The sequence below is a fragment of the Glycine max genome, chromosome 10, assembly GCF_000004515.6.
Source record: "Glycine max cultivar Williams 82 chromosome 10, Glycine_max_v4.0, whole genome shotgun sequence".
In the NCBI taxonomy this organism is placed as follows: Eukaryota; Viridiplantae; Streptophyta; class Magnoliopsida; order Fabales; family Fabaceae; genus Glycine; species Glycine max.
Window position 1 is genome coordinate 7,962,206 of NC_038246.2, and position 23,210 is coordinate 7,985,415.

At 41.6% G+C, this 23,210-nt stretch overlaps 2 protein-coding genes across 2 annotated transcripts; both read right to left on the reverse strand.

Moving 5' to 3' along the window:
- Nucleotides 1–12,613: 12,613 nt before the first annotated feature.
- Nucleotides 12,614–13,391, reverse strand: LOC102660272 (uncharacterized). Its single transcript, XM_006589793.1, has 2 exons — nucleotides 13,188–13,391; nucleotides 12,614–13,099 (listed from the first exon to the last, which is right to left on the reverse strand). The coding sequence occupies exons 1-2, from the start codon at nucleotides 13,389–13,391 to the stop codon at nucleotides 12,614–12,616; spliced, it is 690 nt and encodes a 229-aa protein (XP_006589856.1).
- Nucleotides 13,392–14,582: 1,191 nt separating this feature from the next.
- LOC100801300 (uncharacterized) lies at nucleotides 14,583–16,721 on the reverse strand. The gene is made up of 3 exons (XM_006589794.1): nucleotides 16,514–16,721; nucleotides 14,873–16,400; nucleotides 14,583–14,682 (listed from the first exon to the last, which is right to left on the reverse strand). Exons 1-3 carry the CDS (start codon nucleotides 16,719–16,721, stop codon nucleotides 14,583–14,585), a joined length of 1,836 nt encoding a protein of 611 aa, XP_006589857.1.
- Nucleotides 16,722–23,210: the final 6,489 nt, after the last annotated feature.

Below are 23,210 nucleotides of genomic sequence, written 5' to 3' on the forward strand. Positions count from 1 at the left end.
GTTGCACTTTGACTCTAACAAGATGTAATGAAGAATGTTATTTTAATGAAAATCTAAAATGATTCGACCCTATGTTCTACTGAATGTCTTGTGTAAAATTTTCAATACTTCAACAATGTATCATTCACATGCATCCATGCTTATTTTTCTTTTCACATTGGTTGCATTGCTCATTGCATTCTTTCCTTGAAAATCAGAACTGTAATCATTGTAATCAAAAGGAAAGAATACACTTTACGACACCCTTATTGAATGCGTGCCAAAGCTAGAGTGATGAGTGAAATAGAGGAGGTGCAAGAGCAGATGAAGACCAACATGGAGGCCATGAAATAGCAGATGACCATAATGATGGAGGCCATGATGAGTATGAGAAGCATGATGGAGGTCAATATGGCTACAGTTGTTGCCGCAAGTACCGCCACAGAGGTGGTCCCGACTCACCCACCTAGCTTTAATCAAGTAAATCTTCCAACCTATATGGTAGGTTAGGGAGGTGAGGCATTAGGAGGTCCGGGAAGCCCCTATTTTGTGCAAGTTCAAAACAAGCATTCCTTCCCACCAAGTGGATTTCCTCCCAACTATACACCACTCAATGTTGTACATGCTCCTGATGAGAATGTTGACAACTCCGCACCCATACCCATTGAGAGTCAACAGCCCCAATCTGATCATGAGCATGTCTCTTAACCCATGGGAGAGACACATGAAGTACCCCGAGGCCACACTCTAGCCAACTTTGAGCCTCACCTCGGATATGCCACTGAGGTGGAGGCATTTTTTAGTGTACCCACACCGAACGTTTTAGGGGGACCTTAATATCGCCCATAACCCCAACCCTTACATTTTGCGATGGGAGGAAGGCCTCCGGATATGGTGGAAAGGGAGAAATTTGATCATATAGAGGAAAGGCTGAGGGTCATTGAAGGAAGTGGAAATTATGCCTTTGTTGACATGGCAGAGTTGTACCTAGTGCCCGATGTGGTCATTCCTCCGAAGTTCAAGGTGCCAGATTTCGATAAGTACAAGGGGACTACTTGCCCCAAGAATCACCTGAAGATGTACTATAGAAAAATGGGGGGATACACGAAAGATGAAAAATTGTTGATGCATTTCTTCTAGGAAAGTCTTACTAGGGTAGCTGTCACCTGGAATACTAATCTGGAACCTTCCCGGGTCCGTTCCTGGAAGGACCTAATGGTTGCCTTCATTAGGCAGTATCAGTACAATTCTGATATGGATTTGGATAGATGCAGCTACAAAACATGTGTAAGAGGGAACATGAATCTTTCAAAGAATACGCCCAAAGGTGGAGGGATCTGGCAGCTCAAGTAATGCCCCCAATGATGGAGAGGGAGATGAAAACAATGATAGTGGACACGTTACCGGTGTTCTACTATGAGAAGATGGTGTGTTACATGTATTCAAGCTTTGTAGATTTAGTGTTTGCTGGTGAGAGGATCAAAGTGGGTTTGAGAAGAGGCAAATTTGATTATGCTACTTTGATGAATAGGAAGCCTGGGGCAAATAGAGAGAATAAGAAGGAAGGAGAAACCTATGTTGTGACTGTCGTTCCTACATGGCCAAATTTCCCACTAGCTCAACAATATTAATACTCAGCCAATATCTGTCCTTCTCATTAACCACCACCCTACCAGTCAAGAACACCCAATCATCCACAAAGGCCGCCCCTAAATTGGCCACAAAACCCGTCTGCAGCACATCCGAGGCCAAACACCACCCTTAATACGAACAAAAACACCAACCAGGGAAGGAATTTTCCAGAAAAGAAGCCTGTAGAATTCACCCCAATTCCGGTGTTGTATGCTAACTTACTTCCATATCTTCTCAATAATGCAATGGTAGCCATAATCCCAACAAAGATTCCTCAACCTCCATTTTCCCGAGGATACAACTCGAATGCAACATGTGCTTATCATGGAGGAGTTTCGGGGCATTTCATTGAGCATTGTATGACCTTGAAACATAAGGTCCAAAGTCTAATTGATGCAGGCTGGCTAAAATTCGAGGAGGACAATTGCTTGTGAATTCTAACATTGTCGAGCAATACTATGCATGATACTTGGGGAAATTTGAAGGTTTTTGTTAGATGTCTCCAATGACTCATTAGGATTTTCAAGTTTATGCCATTACTGTAAACAACAGTCACAATGCTAATAATATGGATAAATTTGATGTCCTTGTCTCTCGTTCTCTCACAATTACATCTTTGCATAACATTCACTAGAATGTGAATGTACGTTGTTGGCTTGTTTGCTTGAGTGACTTGTGCTCCTGAGTTGATCTCCAAGTCTGTTCAATTAGAAATTGCTCGTTCTACACGTTTGGTGGGGATGCCATAAATGACGAGTAAAGTTAAAAAAAAGAAAATAAAACGTTTGATTGACTATGTTTCAAATAAAAAATAAGAAGTACAGACATTCATGTGACCTCATTTTATCATTCTTTAAAGTTGTCTTTTTGAGAGAAAAGTGAGTTATCATGAACAAGATTCATTCAAATTAATCTGTCAATTGAAAATCCTTTAAATATTTCTTGTCCTTGAAATTTCTTTTTTGAGAACGTGCACAGTTTCTTTCGTTTCCTCTTGCCACAAGGTTATGACAAATGACGACAACGTATACCTTTGAACCCTACATTGGGGAATGACAAACACCATGCATGAGCTTCAAGTGAACCTAGGGGCAGACAAGAAGTCCTCACCCGATAGGTTGAAAACCCAAAAGGGTGGCCTAGGCAAGTTAGGGAAATAAAAAAGGAAAAACAATCAGGGGCGTGTTATAAAAGGTTTTGTCCCAAAATCCAAATTGTAAAAGTCTCTAGTCAAGATTTGAAATGACACATGGCCATGTTTCTTCATCCCAAATACTGATTTATGCCTTGTTACCCCTTCTGAGCCAAAGCATATTTGTTTTCTTAAAAAAAAAAAAACAACAAAAACAAAACCCTGAGTAGGAACCATCACTAAACCGGCAGGAAGAGCAATGCAAGCAACACGTGCATGAGGTTTACTAAGCTCTAGGGTGGGCAGCAATGATGTTTAAGAAAAAAGAGCAGAAAGCAAATCTGCTAAAGGTGAGTGAAGCAAAAAAAAGAGACAAAAGATCTCTAGATTTTACAAGGAAGGCACAAAAGTGCAATAAGGATTAATGTATAAGACAAAAGGAGTAGAGCCCAACCCAAAAGTTGAAATGAATAAAAGTACAAGCAACGTTCTCGAGGTTCTTATTCAATATAACCTTTAAACACTCTTTGAGCCTCTCTGATCCTTTCTTTCATAGCCCTCTTACCCTTGACCATGTTACAAGCCCAATAAAGCCCATGTGGATCAAGGAATGACTAATTTTGCTTTTAAGTTTGGACTCTGGAATGGAACTCACACACACTTGATATTATTGAATATATATATATATATATATATATATATATATATATATATATATATATATATATATATATATATATATATATAAAGAATCCTTGAGGTTTCACACTTGCACATTTGAGAAGAAAACTCATTCGACCAGGAGCTCGTGTGGAAAATGCCCAAAGACAATTGTGATAGTAAGGTACATCTGATGTTGGTTGCTCATGCAGACTCCTTAGGATTCCTTTTGAATTCAAGGGTGGCCTTTGTTGCATAAATTCTTTCAGGATCAGCCCATATCATCAAGTTTCAGCGGGATCGACAGACCCTTGGCATCACTCTATGACCTTAAATCGGGAAAGTTTCACTTGGTCATATACCAAAGTGTAACAATCCATTGCCATCCTTCAATGGTGCATGTGATCAATCCTAAAGCCATATATTTTCTTGTTGTGCAGAATAGTCAAAGTTTTTAAACAAAAAGAAAGGGACAAACCCTAGGATCAATATTTCATTTGATTGATTAAATGTCTAACGGCTCCACTGCTGGCACCCAAAACTGTCAAGTGATTAAATCAAAACATACACTCTAAGGGAGTCCCCGAGGTGATTTGCAAAAGATAGGATGAGGTTGCATGAGTTATCCGACTTTTAGAAAGAGACAGTCAATCTGTGTTTTTTCACACACAAAAAAAAGAAAAAAGAAAACAAAATTAAGATCACCAAAAGAGGAAAGAATGTCATGAACATTGCACAATTTTTCATTGCTTTGCATTGTTGCGTACAAAACCTGCATTTACTTTATTTTAGGGCAAAGTTTGCATGTCCATGCATTCCAAAACTCATGTTTCACATCAGGCTATGAGCCCATAGATTTCTCATTATATACCAATTTCCAAAATCCAATTGCATAATTGTCGCAACCTACCATTTGGTGGGAGGGCGAGGTGAGATTCAAAAGCTGCGTCTTCCAAAAAAGAATACACGCGGGAGTCGCCACCAACATTTATTTGAGGAAAACATTAGAAAAAACCAAAAAGGGGTCTGCGAATTTTAAGAATAAGGGTTCAGGAGTTGTTTACGCGCGGGAAAGGTATTAGAACCCCACGCGTCCTTCACAAGGGACGACAACCTTTAATCGAGTGTGCAAAATCGTGACTTCAATATTTATTTATTTTCCCTTTTTTATGTTTTTTTACTTTTTGGGGTCGACAAGAGCATTGCCCTTGCTCCTACATATCCTCAAGTGTAATGAGGAACTCAAACCTACATAGTTCTTTCAAAGCAAGAAAGTTATTCATTGAATTGATTTTAAACTTTTGAAAGGTTTATTTTAACCAACAAAAATAAAAGATACCATTAAGGCGTTGGACCATGAATGGATTCAAGCGACTTTTGTGGATAAAAAGCTCGATTACATGTTGATTTCATCTTGGTTTCACTTATTTACTTTCAATCTCATTAAAAGACGACTTGTGATGTAAATGATCAGTCAAAATTCACTTTACAAGAAGAAAAGAGATTACTGATGGTAGAAGAATGAGATGAAGATGTGCAAAGCAGCAAAGAGGACCCCTAAGGGTGCATAGATTGTATCCAAATACTTAAAATAAATACTAACCGGGTGACGAATGAAGAACACCAAACAAAGAACGATGTAGAAGTCGATTACAGTCGCAATTCAGTAGTGCCTCGGCCTCGTTTTTATCTTTTTTCTTCTTCTTCTCTTCAAATTTCATTGAATCCTTTCAATGTTTGAAAGCTAAACCCTTTCTTCAGCTCCCCTCATGCCTATTTATAGGAAATAAGGGGGTTGTGGTGGATCTGCAGCTCACCCAAGCGAGCTGGAGCTCGCCCAGGTGAGTAGTTGCTTCAACCTAAGTAACCTTGCTCACCCAAGAAAGCTGGTTACTTCACCCCTAAGCTATTTGGGGGCCCAAGCGAGCCAGAGGCTAGCCTGGGTGAGCCAGGGGTCAGAAAAAGCATTAAAATGACCCCTTTGCCCTCTCTTTTGGGTATTTTCCGTATTCTTTACCGAAACATCGAATAATCTTTCATCTTGCATGGCTACTAGTGTCAAACAACTCAAATCGGCTAGCGAGAATTGAAACGTTAGCGAATGATAGTCCCCAGATGAAATTAGGGTCTGACAGTTACCCCTCTTTACTTATCGTTTATTGAAAATGAAAAGGTAAGTAAAGATAAGGACACTAATTTCATCCCAGCGATCTTGCTATCTGACTGACAACTAGCGAAAACCAAAGCAGTGAAACCTATCAAAAGAATAAATGTATAAAGTATCAAGTGCACCAAACAAAAGACTTTGAAGTCTTAAAATGTTTAGAAGACGTTGAAGTCTTAAGAAAAGATATTGAAGTCTTTGAAATGTAAAGAAGACATTGAAGCCTTGACAAAAGACTCTGATAGTCTTTGAAACGTAAAGGAGACGTTGAAGTCTTGACAAAGGACATTGATACTCTTTGAAATGTAAAGTCAGAAGGCATTGAAGTCTTGACAAAAGACATTGATAGTCTTTGAAATGTAAAGAAGATGTTGAAGTCTTAACAAAAGACATTGAAGTCTTGAAATATAAAGAAGACATTGAAGTCTTGACAAAAGACATTGATAGTTTTTGAAATGTAAAGGCAGAAGACATTGAAGTTTTGACAAAAGACATTAGTAGTCTTTGAAATGTAAAGAAGACGTTGAAGTCTTTGGACTTTAATAGTCTTTGAAATGTAAAGGCAGAAGACATTGAAGTCTCTACAAGGAAAAAGACATTGATAGTCTTTGAAATGTAAAGGCAAATGATATTGAAGTCTTTGCAAGACAAAATACTTTGATAATCTTTGAATTGTAAAGGCATAAGACATTGAAGTCTCTGCAAGACAAAAGACTTTGATAGTCTTTGAAATGTAAAGGCAGAAGACATTGAAGTCTCTACAAGACAAAAGACTTTGATAGTCTTTGAAATATAAAGGTAGAAGACATTGAAGTCTCTACAAGACAAAAGACTTTGATAGTCTTTGAAAAGTAAAGGCAGAAGACATTGAAGTCTCTGCAAGACAAAAGACTTTGATAGTCTTTGAAAAGTAAAGGCAAAAGACATTGAAGTCTCTGCAAGACAAAAGACTTTGATAGTCTTTGAAATAAAAAGGTAGAATACATTGAAGTCTCTGCAAGACAAAAGACTTTGATAGTCTTTGAAATCTTTCACTAAAACGTGAACACGCTTAGTAAAGAAACAAACCCCCAAACCGATCGGAAAGACATACATTTTGTTTGAAGAAAAACAATGTGACTAATGGGAAATGAAAGCATGTAGATAGAATTTCACATAACCAAAAATGAGATTTAAGACATTAGCATTTCGTTTCTAAAAGAACATTAGAAGAAACACTGGGTCCAACCGAATAGAGGAAAATCGCTCAAGGTGTATAAAGTCTCACACAGGCAAGAATTTCATCTTAATTCCAAACCATAGATATGTCATAAAATGACTTTTCAAGTCATTTCCCATCAAATTCAAAGATAATATGCATAATCATCATGGACCAATAGGACTTTATAAGGTCAAATTTTGGTAGGAAATTTGGCTTTGGTTGTTCTGGCCTTTCCCCTTTCTGTTTCCCTTTCTCTTTTGTTTGGTGTGGAATAGGAGGGCAAACACAAAGATTTGGTTTGTAACTAAAGCAGGCAATCACTTTACACATTCCATGTGTCTTAACCAAGTTACTATTGCTCTTCTCTTTTATTTTTTTCCGACAATTCTGCACAATGTTTAGACATTATCTGGTCCAAAGAACTTGTTTTTCTTTTCTATTTTCCTTTGCTCTTCTTCTATCTTTGATTGATCGATTCTCTCTTTCTCTTTTTTCCTTTCTTTTCTTTTGCTTTCTTTCTTTGGTTTTTTTGCTCTTTGTGTTTTTCTTTTGCTTTTCTTTTTTTTCCGTTTTGTCTTGACGAACACCTCTAACCCAAGATAATAGAAGCTTCGTTTGGAAGACCCTCCTGCTCTCTCATCCTAGGGTAAGGTTGGAAATTTCCATCCTAGGTCAAGGTTATGGCAAAAAGTTGATGTTTGGCTCAAAAGGCTTGCAAATGACGGGACATAATGTATTTGCTGATATTTGTTTGGCCAATGGCTCAGAAAGAAGGGAATGCCCAAATCATTTCCACGAAATGCATATTATGATAATTAGAAATTCATCCAAAATTAGCCATAGCACATATCCATGCGGACACTCAAATATAAGGCTTTGTGGCCACACAAACACTAAGGCTTAGGGTTTGTTTCCATATTCAGGCCAAACCAGTGTTTCAACGATTGCTCTTTTTATCAAGTCATACAAACATCTGAGTCCATTTTGGCATTCGGGAAAATCTTTCATTGTTTTCACTCTTTAGGTGCACATTTCTTTTTTTCCGAAAAAATCCTTTTGTGTTTTGATTCGTGAATTTTCCAAAGAAAACTAGCGATCATTTCTTTTTTCAAAAGCATATTAGTTTTAGTTTGTTGTTTTATTTTTTTTAAAGAAAAAGTTTATAACCTAGGCAAAGTTATCACCCAAGATTACACTTATCAAAGGAACAAAGGGCGCGTGAAAGAATAGAAACCATACACAAATCCTCTTTTTTGTTTAGTTTTTTCTTGTTTCAAACAAACCATCATAATGAAATAACACGACAACATACTGGAAGTGATAAACTAGAGACGAGTCCCATCACAATGAAATAACATGTCAACATACTGGAAGCGTTAAAAATAAAGACAAGTTCCATAACAATGAAATAACAAACAAACTACTAAAAATGAAAAATAAAGTCTAGTCCCATCACAATGAGATAACAAACAAATACTGAAAGCAATAAAAAAAATAAAGACGAGTTCACAATTTTAAGTGATCCTTGTCAAGCGGCTCAGCCTCTTCAAAGGAAGAAGTCCATCACATCGGCCATGTCATAGTCTTCCTGAGCTCCATCTTCATCTCCTGGGGCCCCTGCGGGTCCTGCCTCTACCTGAAAACTGGGCCTATCTCCAGGCCATGCAACTGTTGCTCCGAACTGCTCGAGAGTAGGCCATGAGTAAGGACTGGGATCCTGGCTCTTTTGATCCAGGGTATATTGGTAAAAGCTCTCATTCAAATGCACCTGACCCTTATGATTGGCCACTTGCTGGTCAGCCACATGCTGCATATAGAGTTCCATCCTCTGCATGTGAGCAGAGATGGACTCTAGGGATGGTGGTTGTTGTAGAGGGGGTGGTGGTGCATCTGCGGCTGGCCGTTGCTGATGGTCCTGCCCCTACTGCTGTGCTTGCCTTGGCATGCAATACTTTTCTATGAATGATTTGTTAATGGGAGGCTGGATGAGCTTTGTGGGCATAACCGATAGCCCATAGAACTGGCAGAGACCCGTGATCAAGGCCAAAACCCCAGTGCTCTGTTGGACTTTTCTGGGTCCATTGGGTGTCTTGGAGGCGTGATCCCTGCAAATTGGTAAAATGGAGTCCGAGATTAGCTGGGCCAGATGAATACTAACCTAGGTCAAGATGGTGTAGACCAGTTGGCATTTCGGCAAGGGAAGATTAGAATTATGATCGCTGAGGAGGATGTTGCTAAGGAGCAGCATCATCCAAATCTATGTCAGGGTGGTCATGCTAGTGTGCATGATCTGCACCTGCCTTTCCGATGCTGCACGCAAAGTCCTGTCCCGGAATGCATAGCAACTAGCCGATGGCCTCCTCATTAGACCCCGAAGCCTGGATCTTCCTCTCACTGAACTCACAATGTTGCCCCTCTTCCAGGACCAGCGGATGCCCCAAGAATTGATTAATGGCATCTTCATCAAAGGGAACCCATTGGCCCCGCACCTAGGAGTGCTTATCCCTAACTCCTTCCTCTGTGGGCCATGCATTAGCGTAGAATTCCATGACTATTTTCGGGTCATATTTAGCCATGGGCCCTGTGAGTTGAGTTCATTGCCTCCTGGAAACTTCCTCTGGAACTCAGTGTATTCTTCCTCTCTCAGTTGGACCCGTCTCTCCTTGAGGAAAGACCAACTCTTGATCGCTTCAAAGCGGTGTTGGTGTTCCTCACTTCGAAACCGGTGTTCGTCAAATTCTATGTCCGCTTGTGGAGCTGCACTGGATCCTTCTCTCGCGATGTCCTTCCTTGACCTCTTAGAGAGAAGCTTCTTTGGAGCCATTGCCTGCAAAGACACATCCATAAAAAGTTAGTTTACACGAAATGCACAACCATTATTTCATTTATCTTACGCAAGCAAAAGCCAACCAATTTTGGGCGGTGTATGTTTTTTTTTTTTTTTTTTTTTTGCAAATTTCAAGTGTTATTGTGCAACTAATTAAAACAAATCACACACCGGTGCATATATTAATTTCTTGAAAAACATTCTACAGCTTCTTAGATGCAAAGTGCCTATCATAGTGTGGCAAGCTCAACCAATAATTAAGCTAATTCCAACCAATCACTTTTACATATTCATGTAATTCATGTATTTTGCATTCAAAACAAAGTCTAGATTTCTAAGCTTAGCTCATGCTCTTGGCATTTTAATCTAACAACCTAAGTTGCTCGCACATTCTGAATGAGGGTTGTACCTGCATAAACCCATTCCACACTTAAATTCCACAACAATACATGAAATGGTCATTGAGGCATTTTATCGAACCGTTGGTGAGCACATGTTTAAGCATGTAAAAATGAGGAATAAAGAACAATATGACATACCAATCTACAATAGGATCAAGGATAGGCCTAGGGCCATCCATTGCAGCCCCTAATCAAGCATTCAAGTCATGTATTCATAAACAATTTATCACACAAACATTGCAAAGAACATAACAAATAAAGCACCAAGATACCACGAGGAAAAGGTAAAATTGAATGGAGATGGTACTTACTTGTGTGAGATGAAAGAAAATGCGAAAAATGAAACCAAAAGTGCACAAAGGAAGCTTGGGGGCTGCTGCCAATGGTGGCTCCCGTAAGCTCTTGGTAGAGGTTTTGGTTTTGGGTAAGAATGGGGGTGAAAATGGCTTCACCCCTCCCCTTTTATGTTTTTCTCGTCAGACCATGCTTGCCCAGGCGAGCTAAATTGTTTTTTTTGCAAAAAATCCCTTGCAAGTTTGTGTTATTCATTGTTATATTTTCTCTCTAAAAATCCTATAATTGCATATAAACTTAGGCAAATTTAGGATATAGTTCAAGAAAGAGAACAAGTATGAAACGGGAAATTAAAGAGCAAAGTTAGAGATACTAGGCTGCCTCCTAGGAGCGCTTCTTTAACGTCTTTAGCTGGATGTGGGGTGATGATCGATCAATCATGGGTCTGGCACCTGCTCGTATTTGCCCCTAAGCTTGGACAAAGAAAGTGACATCATGCAAAGATGTGAAACAATACTACAAGATGCTTGCATTACCTTTCACCTGCCCCTAGTGCTTACCCAAATTGGTGTGGTGTTGACCATCACTCAAAATGACTCTTTATTCATCTTCCGATTTGTAGGATCCCAGATGACAAGATGCAAATGCATGCATGTTTATGATCGAACATTAAATGTAATAATTAACAGGTGTTATCGTGTTCAATTTTACTTAACCGCTTATGGCACCCCGTTTATCGAGCCGAATGGCTTTGTATTTAGTGAGCAAGATCGAGAGTGTATGTTCTTAAAGACAATAAAAAGTAAAGGACACAACACTGGAAGTAGAGATGCAAATCATTAACAAATATTTATTAATGTTGCGATTATGGTTTACAAAAGATTTCAAGACTTGGAGATTCCAATGAGTCCTTAAGGACGGTCAGATGTTGAGCCTTCTAATTGCCCCAGGCATTATATGTAATACTGCTTCACGATATCGGAGTTCATAGGTGAAGGCAACTCTTTGTCATCCATGTTTCCAAGCAACAATGCTCCTCCCGAAAAAGCCTTCTTCACAACAAATGGTTTTTCATAATTCGGGGCCCATTTCCCTATGTGGTCCTTTTGAGCCTGCGATACTTTCTTTAGGACAAGATCTCCCTTGTTGAACTTGCGCGGGCGCATCTCTTGTCAAAAGTATTCTTCACTCTGCTTTGATACAGTCACCCATGACTCATGACGGCCAACCTCTTACCCTCGATAAGATTCAACTGATCAAAGCGAGCTTGGGCCCATTCTGATTCTTCCAACCCTGACTCGGCTAGGATTCTCAAAGAAGGAACCTCCACCTTAAACAAGAGCATAACCTCTATCCCGTACACCAAAGAGAAAGGGGTTTCCCAAGTAGACGTGCACATCAAAGTTTGATAACCATGCAATGCAAAGGGGAGCATCTCGTGTCAATCCTTGTATGACACGGTCATCTTCTGAACTATCTTCTTGATATTTTTTTTAGTAGCCTTAACTGCCCCATTCATCATAGGCATGTAAGGCGTAGAATTATGGTGTTGGATTTTGAAATCCTCACACATCTCCTTGATCATCTTGTTGTTTAGATTTGTGGCATTATCGGTGATAATTTTCCTGGGCAACCCATATTGGCAAATTATATCCTTTTTTATGAATCTAATCACCATGCTCCTAGTCACACTAGCGTATAAAGCTGCTTCGACCCATTTGGTGAAGTAGTCAATGGCGACTAAGATGAAGCGATGTCCGTTTGAAGCTGTAGGCTCAATGGCTTTGATCACGTCTATGCCCCACATAGAGAATGGCCAAGGTGCTGCCAAGAAGTTTAATGTCATGGGTGGGGCATTAACATTATCAGCAAAGGCCTGGCACTTATGGCATTTCCTCACATTGATGCAACAATCGCTCTCCATAGTGAGCCAGTAATACCCCACTCTCAGAATTTTTCAGGCCATGGCATGTGTTCCAAAGGATCCTTCATGTACCTCTACCAACATTTGCTCAGCCTCCCTGGCATCCATACATCGAAGTAGTACCATGTCATGGTTCCTCTTGTATAAGATATTCCCACTCAAGAAGAAGTCGACCGCTAACCTTCGCAACGTCCTCTTGTCATTGTCAGAGGCCTCATGCGGGTATTCCTTGTCTTCGATGTATCGTTTGATATCGAAGTACCAAAGCTTACATTCCTTCTCTTCTTCTATTAAGTAGCAATTTGCAGGCTTGCCACGACATCTGAATTTGATGTACGACAAATCTCCATGCGGGCTTAGCTGGAACATGGTTGCTAGTGTGGCAAGGGCATCGACCATCTAATTTTCTTCTCTAGGAATGTGATGAAAAGATATGTCATCAAAGAATTCTATCAACTTCCTGATGTAAGCCTGGTAAGGCACCAATTTGTGGTCTCTGGTCTCCCATTCACCCTTCAGCTGGTGAATTACCAAGGCCGAGTCCCCATATACCTTGAGCAACTTGACCTTGAAGTCAACTGTCGCTTGGATCCCGAGGGCACACGCCTCATACTCAGCTATGTTGTTTGTGCAGTCGAAACCCAACCTAGCTGTGAAAGGTATATAATGTTTGCTTGGGGAAACCAATACTGCCCCAACTCCATGGCCTAGTGCATTAGACGCACCGTCAAACCACACGATCGATTTGTCCCTATCCTTATCATCCACTTCCTCCTCAAACAAGGTCATGATGTCCTCATCAGGGAATTTTGGATGCATAGGTTGATAGTCATTGATGGGCTGTTGAGCTAGGTAATCAGCCAAGGCACTCCCCTTTATCGCCTTCTAAGTGACATAAACAATATCAAACTCCAATAACAGAACCTGCCACCGAGTGATTCGTCCAGTGAGAGCGGGCTTTTCAAAGATATACTTGACTATATCTATTTTGGATACCAACCAAATGGTGTAATTCAGCATGAACTGCCTCAGACAATGAGCCGCCCACCCCAAGGCATAGCATGTCCTTTCTAGCAAAGAGTAGTTCATCTCGCATGCTGTGAACTTCTTGCTCAAGTAATAGACAACCGGTTCCCCTTTTTCCAAACTCGTCATGTTGTCCCAACACACACCCCATTGACTCATCTAACACAGTCATATACAAGATAAGGGGTCTTCCAGGCACCAGTGGAACGAGCACAAAAGGATTCATGAGACACTATTTAATCCTTTTGAACGCCACTTGACAATCATTGTCCCATTGGACAGACTGATTTTTACGCAATAACTTGAAGAAAGGCTCATAAGTGGCGGTCAACTATGATATGAACCTTGCTATGTAGTTCAATCGTCCCAGGAAACCTCGGACCTGCTTCTCGGTGCGTGGCTCGGGCATTTCGAGGATGGCCTTTACCTTGTCTGGGTCTACCTCTATTCCTTTCTGACTCACAATAAAACCGAGCAACTTTCTGGATTTGACCCCAAAAGTACACTTTGCGGGATTCAGCCTTAATCGATATTTACGTAGCTGCTTGAACAATTTTCGCAAGTTGACATGGTGTTCATCCTCGGTCTTTGATTTAGCGGTCATGTCATCCACGTAGACTTTGATCTCTTTATGCATCATGTCATGGAATAACGCCACCATAGCCCGCTGGTAAGTTGCCCTAGCGTTCTTGAGCCCAAAGGACATCACCTTGTAGCAGAAAGTTCCCCATAAGGTGACAAAAGTTGTCTTTTCCATATCCTCTAGTGCCATCTTTATTTGATTATAGCCCGAGAACCCATCCATGAAAGAAAACAGGGTAAAATTGGTCGTGTTATCTACAAGGATATTGATGTGCGGCAAGGGAAAGTTATCCTTTGGACTGGCTTGGTTTAGATCCCAATAGTCCACGCATATTCACACCTTTCCATCCTTTTTAGGGACTAGCACAATGTTGGCAACCCATTCCGGGTACTGAGAAACGGCCAAGAAACCAGCGTCAAATTGCTTCTTCACTTCTTCTTTTGTTTTCAGGGACATCTCGGGCTTCATCCTCCTCAGCTTTTGCTTTATCGGGGAAGACTCGGGATTTAGAGGTAGTCTGTGTTGTACGATGTCGGAACTCAAACCAGGCATATCTTGGTAGGACCAAGAAAAGATGTCTTGGTAGTCTCACAACAGAACTACCAATTCATCTCGAACATTTGTGGACATGCCAGTGCCGACCTTGACTTCCTTTCTTTCTTCGCCAACACCTAAGTTTACAACTTCTATTTCCTCTTGGTGTGGCTTCACTTCCCTTTCTTCTTGCTCGACCATTCTTTTCAACTCTGGAGGAAGCCCTTAATCATCATCTTCTCCTTTCTCAGCTTGATTTATTAGTTGCTCAAAATCGACATGCAGGTCCTCAGTATCACTACTTTCACAGGACTCATTGTTGGATCTGCGTCAAATCATTTAACCGCACCAAAAATAAATATGCAGAAGAATGAAAATAGACTAAAGTGCAAGGTGGAACTCATCAAATGAAAAAGGGTTGTGTATTTATATTTGTGGGAACAAAAAGATATGCCCAAATAGGAAGCAAACACTAAAGCCTAGGCCCAGTAATAGGGTTGGAACTAACGAATTACATTGAATTTGCCATGGAAATCTCGGGTTGTTTGACGACTTGCCAATTCCCTAATTCAAACTCTGGAGGACACGACCGCACCCAAATTGGTTGGTCTTTAGGGGTTTCTTCATTTGTCACGGCAACCCATCCCTCGCACATCCACCCTGCATTGACGAAGCTTTCATCGATGTGACAAAAGGGGACTCTTTCCACTTGTAGCCCTTGCGGTTGAGCTGAGCTTCTCTCCCTCTTTTCTAAGGAGATTCTCCTTTTGTAGGCGTGCGTAGGCTTATAACCCAACCCAAACCTTCTGTGATTCTTTGTGAACTTTACCAAACTTGCTATGCCATTCTTGTTTCGGCCTAAACCCATTCCGGGCTCATATTTGTGCCCCAACATAACCCGAGCCATCATCAAAGCGGCTCCAGATGAGTGCAGCTGCACCGAGGGAGACTCCACGTAAGCATTGCTCATAACTTCCAATGCCTGGAAGGATGTTTCCAATGACTCCTCTTCAGCCTCAACATAAGGCGTAGAAGATGGATAACTTACAAGTATGTCTTCTTCTCCCGAAACTATAATCAGTTGTCCCTCCATCACAAATTTTAACTTCTGGTGCAGTGTCAACGCGACCAACCTAACCGAATGAATCCAAGGCCAGCCTAATAAGTAGTTGTAGGTAGGATTTATGTCCATTACTTGGAAGGTAATTTGGTACACGTGGGGCCCGATTTGAATCGGGAGATCGATCTCTCCCCTTACATCCCGGCGACTGCCATCGAAAGCCCGCACTACCATGGAGCTTAGTCTCAGGTGCAATGCGTTAAAAGGAAGCTTGTCCAAAGTAGCCTTGGGCATGACGTTGAGGGAAAAACCATTGTTGATAAGCACTTTGGCCACTATGTGGTCCAAACATTTGACAGATACATGCAAGGCTCTATTGTGTCCTCTGCCCTCGACAAGTATTTCTTCGTCGGTGAAAGTGAGGTAGTTGTTGGCCGTGATGTTATTGACTATACCCCCCAAACCCTCCACGGATATGTCTTGTGCTACGTGGGCCTCATTCAAAATCTTGACCAACAACGCCCGATGAGGCTCAGAGTTCATAAGCAACCCTAATAGAGAAATCCTAGCTGAGGTTTTGTTTAATTGTTCAATCACCTTAAACTCACTATGTTGGATGATCCCCAAGAACTCAGTTGCCTCCTCAATGGATATTCCCTTCATGCTGAAGTCGTTCCCTTCCTCAGCAATCTTTCTAACCAGGACCTCGTCATTCAGGGTCAGGTCCGCCTTATCGCTCTCGCCCACATCCACCTTTTCTTTCCCTTTTGGGTCTTTGGACTGCACCGGTAGTTCGAGAACTTCAAAGATCCATCCATTATGAGTCATGCCACTCGTACCGGATATGTTTGTGACTTTAGAGGAGGACAGATCATCCTTAACATGTACAATGGATGCATCTTTCCTTCCATCGGGTCCTTGTGCGGCGTACTTCCATGGCACCGCCTTATCACTTTTGTAAGGGAAGGGCGTAGGCTTCTTAACTGTAACAAGATGGAAAAATCGGGGCTTCTGAATGGCGACATCCCTAGTGAAGTGGATCATTAAAGGCTTGGGCTTACTTGGGTTTTTATCATCTGACTGCATGCACACATGCCCCCCTCTTTCTTCGCACTACAAACTTCAAATTGGCCCTTATCCATCATCCCTTGTAGCAACTTTTCCACCATTGAGCACGTCTCCACATCGTGCGATGCCCCTGGATGCATTAAATGGGAATCTCCCTTGCCACCATCAAGGAAAATCATACCAGCTTCGTGCAGTGCTTCCAAAATGAATCTTCTAGAGGTTGACACGTCCCCCATCTGCTTTAGCCCGCGAGGCTCCTACTCTTCCACTTCATTAACCGCCGAGCCTCCATGACTGGTGAGTGGATTAGTCCTTACATTCAGACTGTCCTCTTGAAATGTCAGCCATCCCGCGTCAATGAAGCTTTGTACCTTATGCTTGAAGGCCACGCACTGCTATATAGAATGCCCCAAAACACCACCGTGATAGGCACGGGTTGCATTGGGATTGTACCATCTGGGGAAGAGAGATTGATAGACCTTCTCGAGGTTCACCACAACCATCTGGTTGCTGATCAAAGATGGTAGTAGGTCAGCATAAGGCATTGGTATCGGGGTGAACTTCGAGGGCTTTCTTTTCAAGAAATTCCTCCTCGGGTTTATGTTTGTGTTGGGATTTGTGTTTCCAGTGGGTCAAGACTATGCGAGAAATGAATTTTATGGGGGAGGCCTTTGTGGTTGAGTGGGCAATCTTTGTTGTTCGGGCGTCGGATTGGGAGGGGTTCCGATGTCGGCTGAATAACTTGGTTGACGCGAGGAATATTGGTAGGTGGGGTTGTGAGGGGTTTGTTGGGATTTTGGCCATGTGGGAGCTGAAGTTACGACATAGGTGTCTCCCTCCTTCTTCTTGGCTCCACTTATTCCGGATCTCCTATTGCTTGTACTTGCTGAAGCAGTGTAATCAAACTTCCCCCATCTTAAGCCCACTTCAATTCTCTTGCCCTTAAACACCAAATTTGCAAAGCTAGGGGGCATATAACCTACCATTTTCTTGTAGTAGAACACTGGCAATGTGTCTACTATCATGGTTATCATCTCCCTCTCCATCATAGGAGGTGCTACTTGGGCTGCCAAATCCCTCAACCTCTAGGCATACTCCTTGAAAGACTCATGCTCCTTCTTGCACATGTTTTGCAATTACGTTCTATCGAGAGCCATGTTAGTGTTGTATTGATATTGCCTGATGAAAGCAACCATCAAGTCCTTCCAAGAATGGATTCAGGAAGCTTCTAAGTTAGTATACCAAGTGATTGCCTCCCCGACCAAACTCTCTTGAAAGAAGTGCATCAAGAGTTTCTCATCTCTTGAGTATGCCCCCATCTTCTGATAATACATCTTTAAGGGGTTCTTGGGGCAAGTGGTCCCTTTGTACTTGTCGAAGTCCGACACCTTGAATTTGGGAGGGATGATGATGTCGAGTACTAAGCATAGCTCTGCCATGTCGGCAAATGGATAATCACTGATCCCCTCAATGGCCCTCAGCCTCTCTATGAGATCAATTTTCTCTCTTTCATCCATGGTCGGAGGTAGTCTCCCCATCGAGAAATGCAAGGGTTGCAGCAGGTGGTGTTGAGGGGCCCTCGCGGCATTAGGCTGAGACATGCCACCGATGATGGTCCCACAGTGGCATATGTAGGTAAGGTTTGAACTCGCCCAGAGCATGATCTCGGGGCTCTTCACGGGCTTCTCCCATAGGTTAAGCAAAGGGTGCATGCCCCAACTGGGGTTGCTGGCTTTCAAGGAGAACGGGAATGGAGTGGTTGGCGTTCTTGTTGGGCATATGTACCGCATTGGGAGGTGTATAGTTAGGTGGCAAGCCATACAGTGGGAAAGAATTCTTACTTTGCACAATATGAGGACCGCTCGTACTGCCCAACACTTCTCCTCCCTGACCTACCACGTCTGGGGCTGGACGACTTGTTTGGTTTATGCCGGATGGGTGAGTTGGATCTGCCTCAGCGGCGGCACTGGTGGTGGCGATTGCGGCTGTGTTGTCCTCCATCATCCTTCTCATACTCAACATGGCCTCCATCTTGGAGGTTACTTGGTCCTTCATGGCCTCCATGTCAGCCTTCATCTGCTCTTGCACTTCCTCTATTTCACTTATGATTTTGGTTTTGGCATGTGTTAGGTAGGGGTGTCATAAAGCGTGTTCATTCTTTTTGGTTATTGTGTTTACTTTTTGACTATGACTACTAAAAAGAAAAAATTCAATGAGTAACATGACAACGAAATAAACATGAATGCATGATAATGATAAGTTGTCGAAGTATTGAACCCACACATAAACTTCGACAAAGACATAGGGTTGAATCAGAACTCATTTTCATTAAGAAACAACATTGTTTATCTTGCCAAAACCAAAACATAAATACAAACGCCTCAGTGATTCCTAATTATGTGGGACATCAACTCGACCATGTGTTGGCAATAATCGAAAAGCCCATGAACTTCCTCGGGAGCTGAGTATACGTCTGCCATTGCCTTGGCTCTGGCTAACAGCCTTGGAAGCTCTTGACTCCCATTTAGAGTGAAAGCGAATCTATCCATCCATTTCGTAGCTTCCTCATGCAATGATTCTATCACCCTTTCTCTTGCTTCCTTTTCCACTTGCAGAGTTGATACCTTCGCATGCTCATCCTCCAATCTCTATCCATGGCTAGCAGCTAGGTCTAGCTTCTCTTTATACTGGCCAATGACTGTCAACATATTTTCTTCTATTCTACTTAGCTGTTCGGTCAAACTTCTCTTCGACCTTTGACAAGCCTTCAATTTATCCTTTAATATCATACTTTCCACCCTTGACTTGTCCCTTTCAGCCCTTTGAAGCTTGAGCTCGTTGTTGCTGCCCCATAGAGCCCCTCAGAACTTGTTTTTGCCCCATTCTTCTTTTCGGGCCCTCTTTGTTTCCTTCTTTAACGCTTCGGCCGTAGTCATGTTGACATCCCCTAGCTTGTCACACTCTTTCCTAATCGTGGTGACTGATGTCTTTAGCTTTTCCTTGACCACTCTCATTCTTTCAAGCTCTGCTTTCAAGGCTTGCACTTTTTCGCTTTCCTCGGGGACTTCAGCTTCTTCCCCACTTGGACTTTTTTTCTTTGGGAGCCAAGTTATCCCTTGCATTCGAGCCTTCAACCACTTATGCTAGCCGCTGATGACACCATTACTGCTTCCCCTAAGCTCCTTATCTTTTCTTTCCATTGTATTCCACGCTTTTCGGATTCTCTAAAGCATTTTTGCATTGCCTTCACTAAAACCTCGTGCGACGAAAGGCGTGATGATCTCTTCTGATGGTGCCTCTCTCATAGGGTAGCCTAGTTGTCTTATGGCCAATATGGGATTATAATTAATACAACCCCTTGTTTCCATCGAGGGGACGTTTGAGAGTCCTTCACACGAGCACAAAACTCCGGCCCCTCCTTCCTTCCATCGGGGGAACCAACTAACAAGCGCTCCTACCATACCTGCCAAGAGTTCCTCCCAATTTGTTTTTCCCTTTTTGGCACACATGTGATGACCTTGTAGGGGAAAAACATGTTTACCTTCATGACGAAAAACGTGGGAGACCAACCATACATAAAGAGTGGGTGTATAACAGACAATTCTTGCACCACTCTTCTCGCATCTCAGGTCGAATGTGTCATATGCATCGACCTAAAAAGCAATGACCGGGCTTTCCTTGCTGTGGTGATAAGCAAGAAAAGCATCGATCGCTGCTAAATCCACTAGCCCGTCTACATTTGGATGAAGTCCACTCTCCTTGATCTACCAAAGCTTCAGCCCTTTCCTCCAAGCGCTGCTTTGGTATCCCTACCACCCCATTCCTGTTTTGCTTCACTCGGTCTAACTCTTGTGCTGAGATCTTAACCACTCTTGCTACTCTTGCCATGGAGGGGTAGAATCCAAAAAATAGATACGGCTTCCTTCTTCCTAGTGGGAATCCCAAGATCCATTCAAACTCTTCTATGGTTGGTACCAACTAAAAGTCCCCAAACATAAAGCATCTTAGCGACTGGTTGTAATATTGAGTGAGGGATGCGATGGCTTCAACGGACACTTCTATCATGGCCAAATCCCAGATTTTCCCATATGCCTTGCGAAAGGCTTGACGTTGAACTTGATCCATTCGTTGCCCTAGCTCTTGCAAGCTGGCTAGTTCTAGGCTCTTGACTTTGACATGATAGAACCTTTTTTTTAAAAGAGGTGCTTGGTTCGACCCCATGTTTTCTAGAATGAAAATTTTGATGAGAAATACTTCAACACTCTATCATAGAGGAGGTATGATGAACGCATCAGGGAATGTTTATGCTATGCATGACAAAACGTGTTTACCTATGGACACAAGAGTTCGACAGACCATCCCTTCTTACCCATGATGCATTGGTTATCATGGTTCGTTTACAGACATTACCATGGTGCCCAATGCATGTAATTAAGAAGGTGATGTGGACCACAGTGTGTTTGTTTTGTATCCCTAAAATAGGAACCTAATGGAAAGAGCTAAAGATTTGTTATTTAGTGACAACTCCCAAAGGTGGTCGCACATAACTTTCAAAGGTTTCTAGAGATATCATCCTCTTTGATATCAAACATTGTGGCGGTAGGGACTACCAGCGACAATGTATCATCAAAGAGAAAAACTCTAGATGAGGCTTCACTGTCATCAAGCGAGTCAGAGACCCAGCATGACCACAGATCAACCTCCAATTCTTATGTCTCCATGAACCCGGGTATAGGGCCTAATAACTCATTGTGTGTGAAAAGGTGTAGGTGCCATATGTGTATAGAATAAACAAATATTTCTAAATATACATGTGATAGGTAAACAACCACACCAAATACCAAAGCACAGAAAAGAGTTATATGAACATAAGAACACAAAAAAAGAAAGGGATCAAAAATGAAGAAAAGGTCACGATAAATATTGCACACAAATTACATGGCTTAACTCTCTAACAAAAGTCCCCAGTGGAGTCGCCAACTGTCGCAACCTACCCTTCAGCGAGAAAGCGAGGCGACATTCAAAAGATGCGTCTTCCCAAAAGGAAAACACGCGGGAGTTTCCACCAATATTTATTCGAGGAAAACGTTAGATAAAAACCAAAAAAGGGGTCTACGAATTTTAAGAATAAGGGTTCGGGAGTTGTTTACGCGCGAGGAAGGTATTAGCACCCCACGCGTCCGTCACAAGGGACGACAACCTTTAATCGAGTGTGCAAAATCGTGACTTTCATATTTATTTATTTTCCCTTTTTTATGTTTTTTACTTTTTGGGGTCGACAAGAGCATTGCCCTTGCTCCTACGTATCCTCAAGTGCGATAAGGAACTCAAACCTAGGTAGTTCTTTCAAAGTAGGAAAGTTATGTGTTGAGTTGATTTTAAAATTTTGAAAAGTTCATTTTAACCAACAAAAGTAAAAGAGACTATTAAGGTGTTGAACCTTGAATGGATTCAAGTGACTTTTGTGGATAAAAAGCTCGATTACATGTTGATTTCATCTTGGTTTCACTTATTTACTTTCAATCTCATTAAAAGACGACTTGTGATGTAAGTGATCGGTCAAAACTCACTTTACAAGAAGAAAAGAGATTACTGATGGTAGAAGAATGAAATGAAGATGTGCAAAGAAACAAAGAGGACCCCTAAGGGTGCATAGATTGTATCCAAATACTTAAAATAAATACTAACCGGATGACGAATGAAGAACACCGAACGAAGAACGATGTAAAAGTCAATTACAGTTGCAATTCGGTAGCGCCTCTACCTCGTTTTTCTCTTCTTTATTCTTCTTCTCTTCAAATTTCACTGAATCATTTCAATGTTTGAAAGCTGAACCCTTTCTTTAGCCCCCCCTCATGCCTATTTATAGGAAATAAGGGGGTTGGGGTGGATCTGCAGCTTGCCCAGGCGAGTTGGAGCTCACCCAAGTGAGCTGTTGCTTCAACCTGAAGTAACCTTGCTCGCCCAGGTGAGCTGGTTACTTCACCCCTAAGCAATTTGGGGGCCCAGGCGAGCCAAAGGCTAGCCTGGGTGAGCTAGGGGTCAGAAAAAGCATTAAAATGACCCTTTTGCCCTCCCTTTTGGGTATTTTCCGCATTCTTTACCGAAACATCAAGTAATCTTTCGTCTTGTGCGGCTACTAGTGTCAAACAACTCAATTCAGCTAGCGAGAATCAAAATGTTAGCGGATGATAGTTCCCGGACAAATTTAGGGTCTGACAATAATTCATAGGACTCAACATCCTTTGCTTTATGTTTGAAAAGACTACAATGTCTTCTGTTTTATGATTTCAAGACTACAATGTCTTTTGCTTTACATTTTCAAAGACTACAATGTCTTTAGTCTTTTACATTTTCAAAGACTTCAATGTCTTCAGTCTTTTACATTTTCAAAGACTTCAATGTCTTCAGTCTTTTACATTTTTCAAAGACTTCAATGTCTTCAGTCTTTTACATTGTCAAAGACTTCAATGTCTTTTGCCTTTTACGCTTTCAAAGACTACAATGTCTTCTGTTTTATGATTCCAAGACTACAATGTCTTTTGCTTTATGATTTCAAAGACTACAATGTCTTCAGTCTTTTACGCTTTCAAAGACTACAATGTCTTCAGTCTTTTGCATTTTACAAGACTTCAATGTCTTCAATCTTTTACATTTACAAGACATCAATGTCTCTAGTCTTTTACATTTACAAGAATTCAATGTCTTCATCTTTTACATTTAAA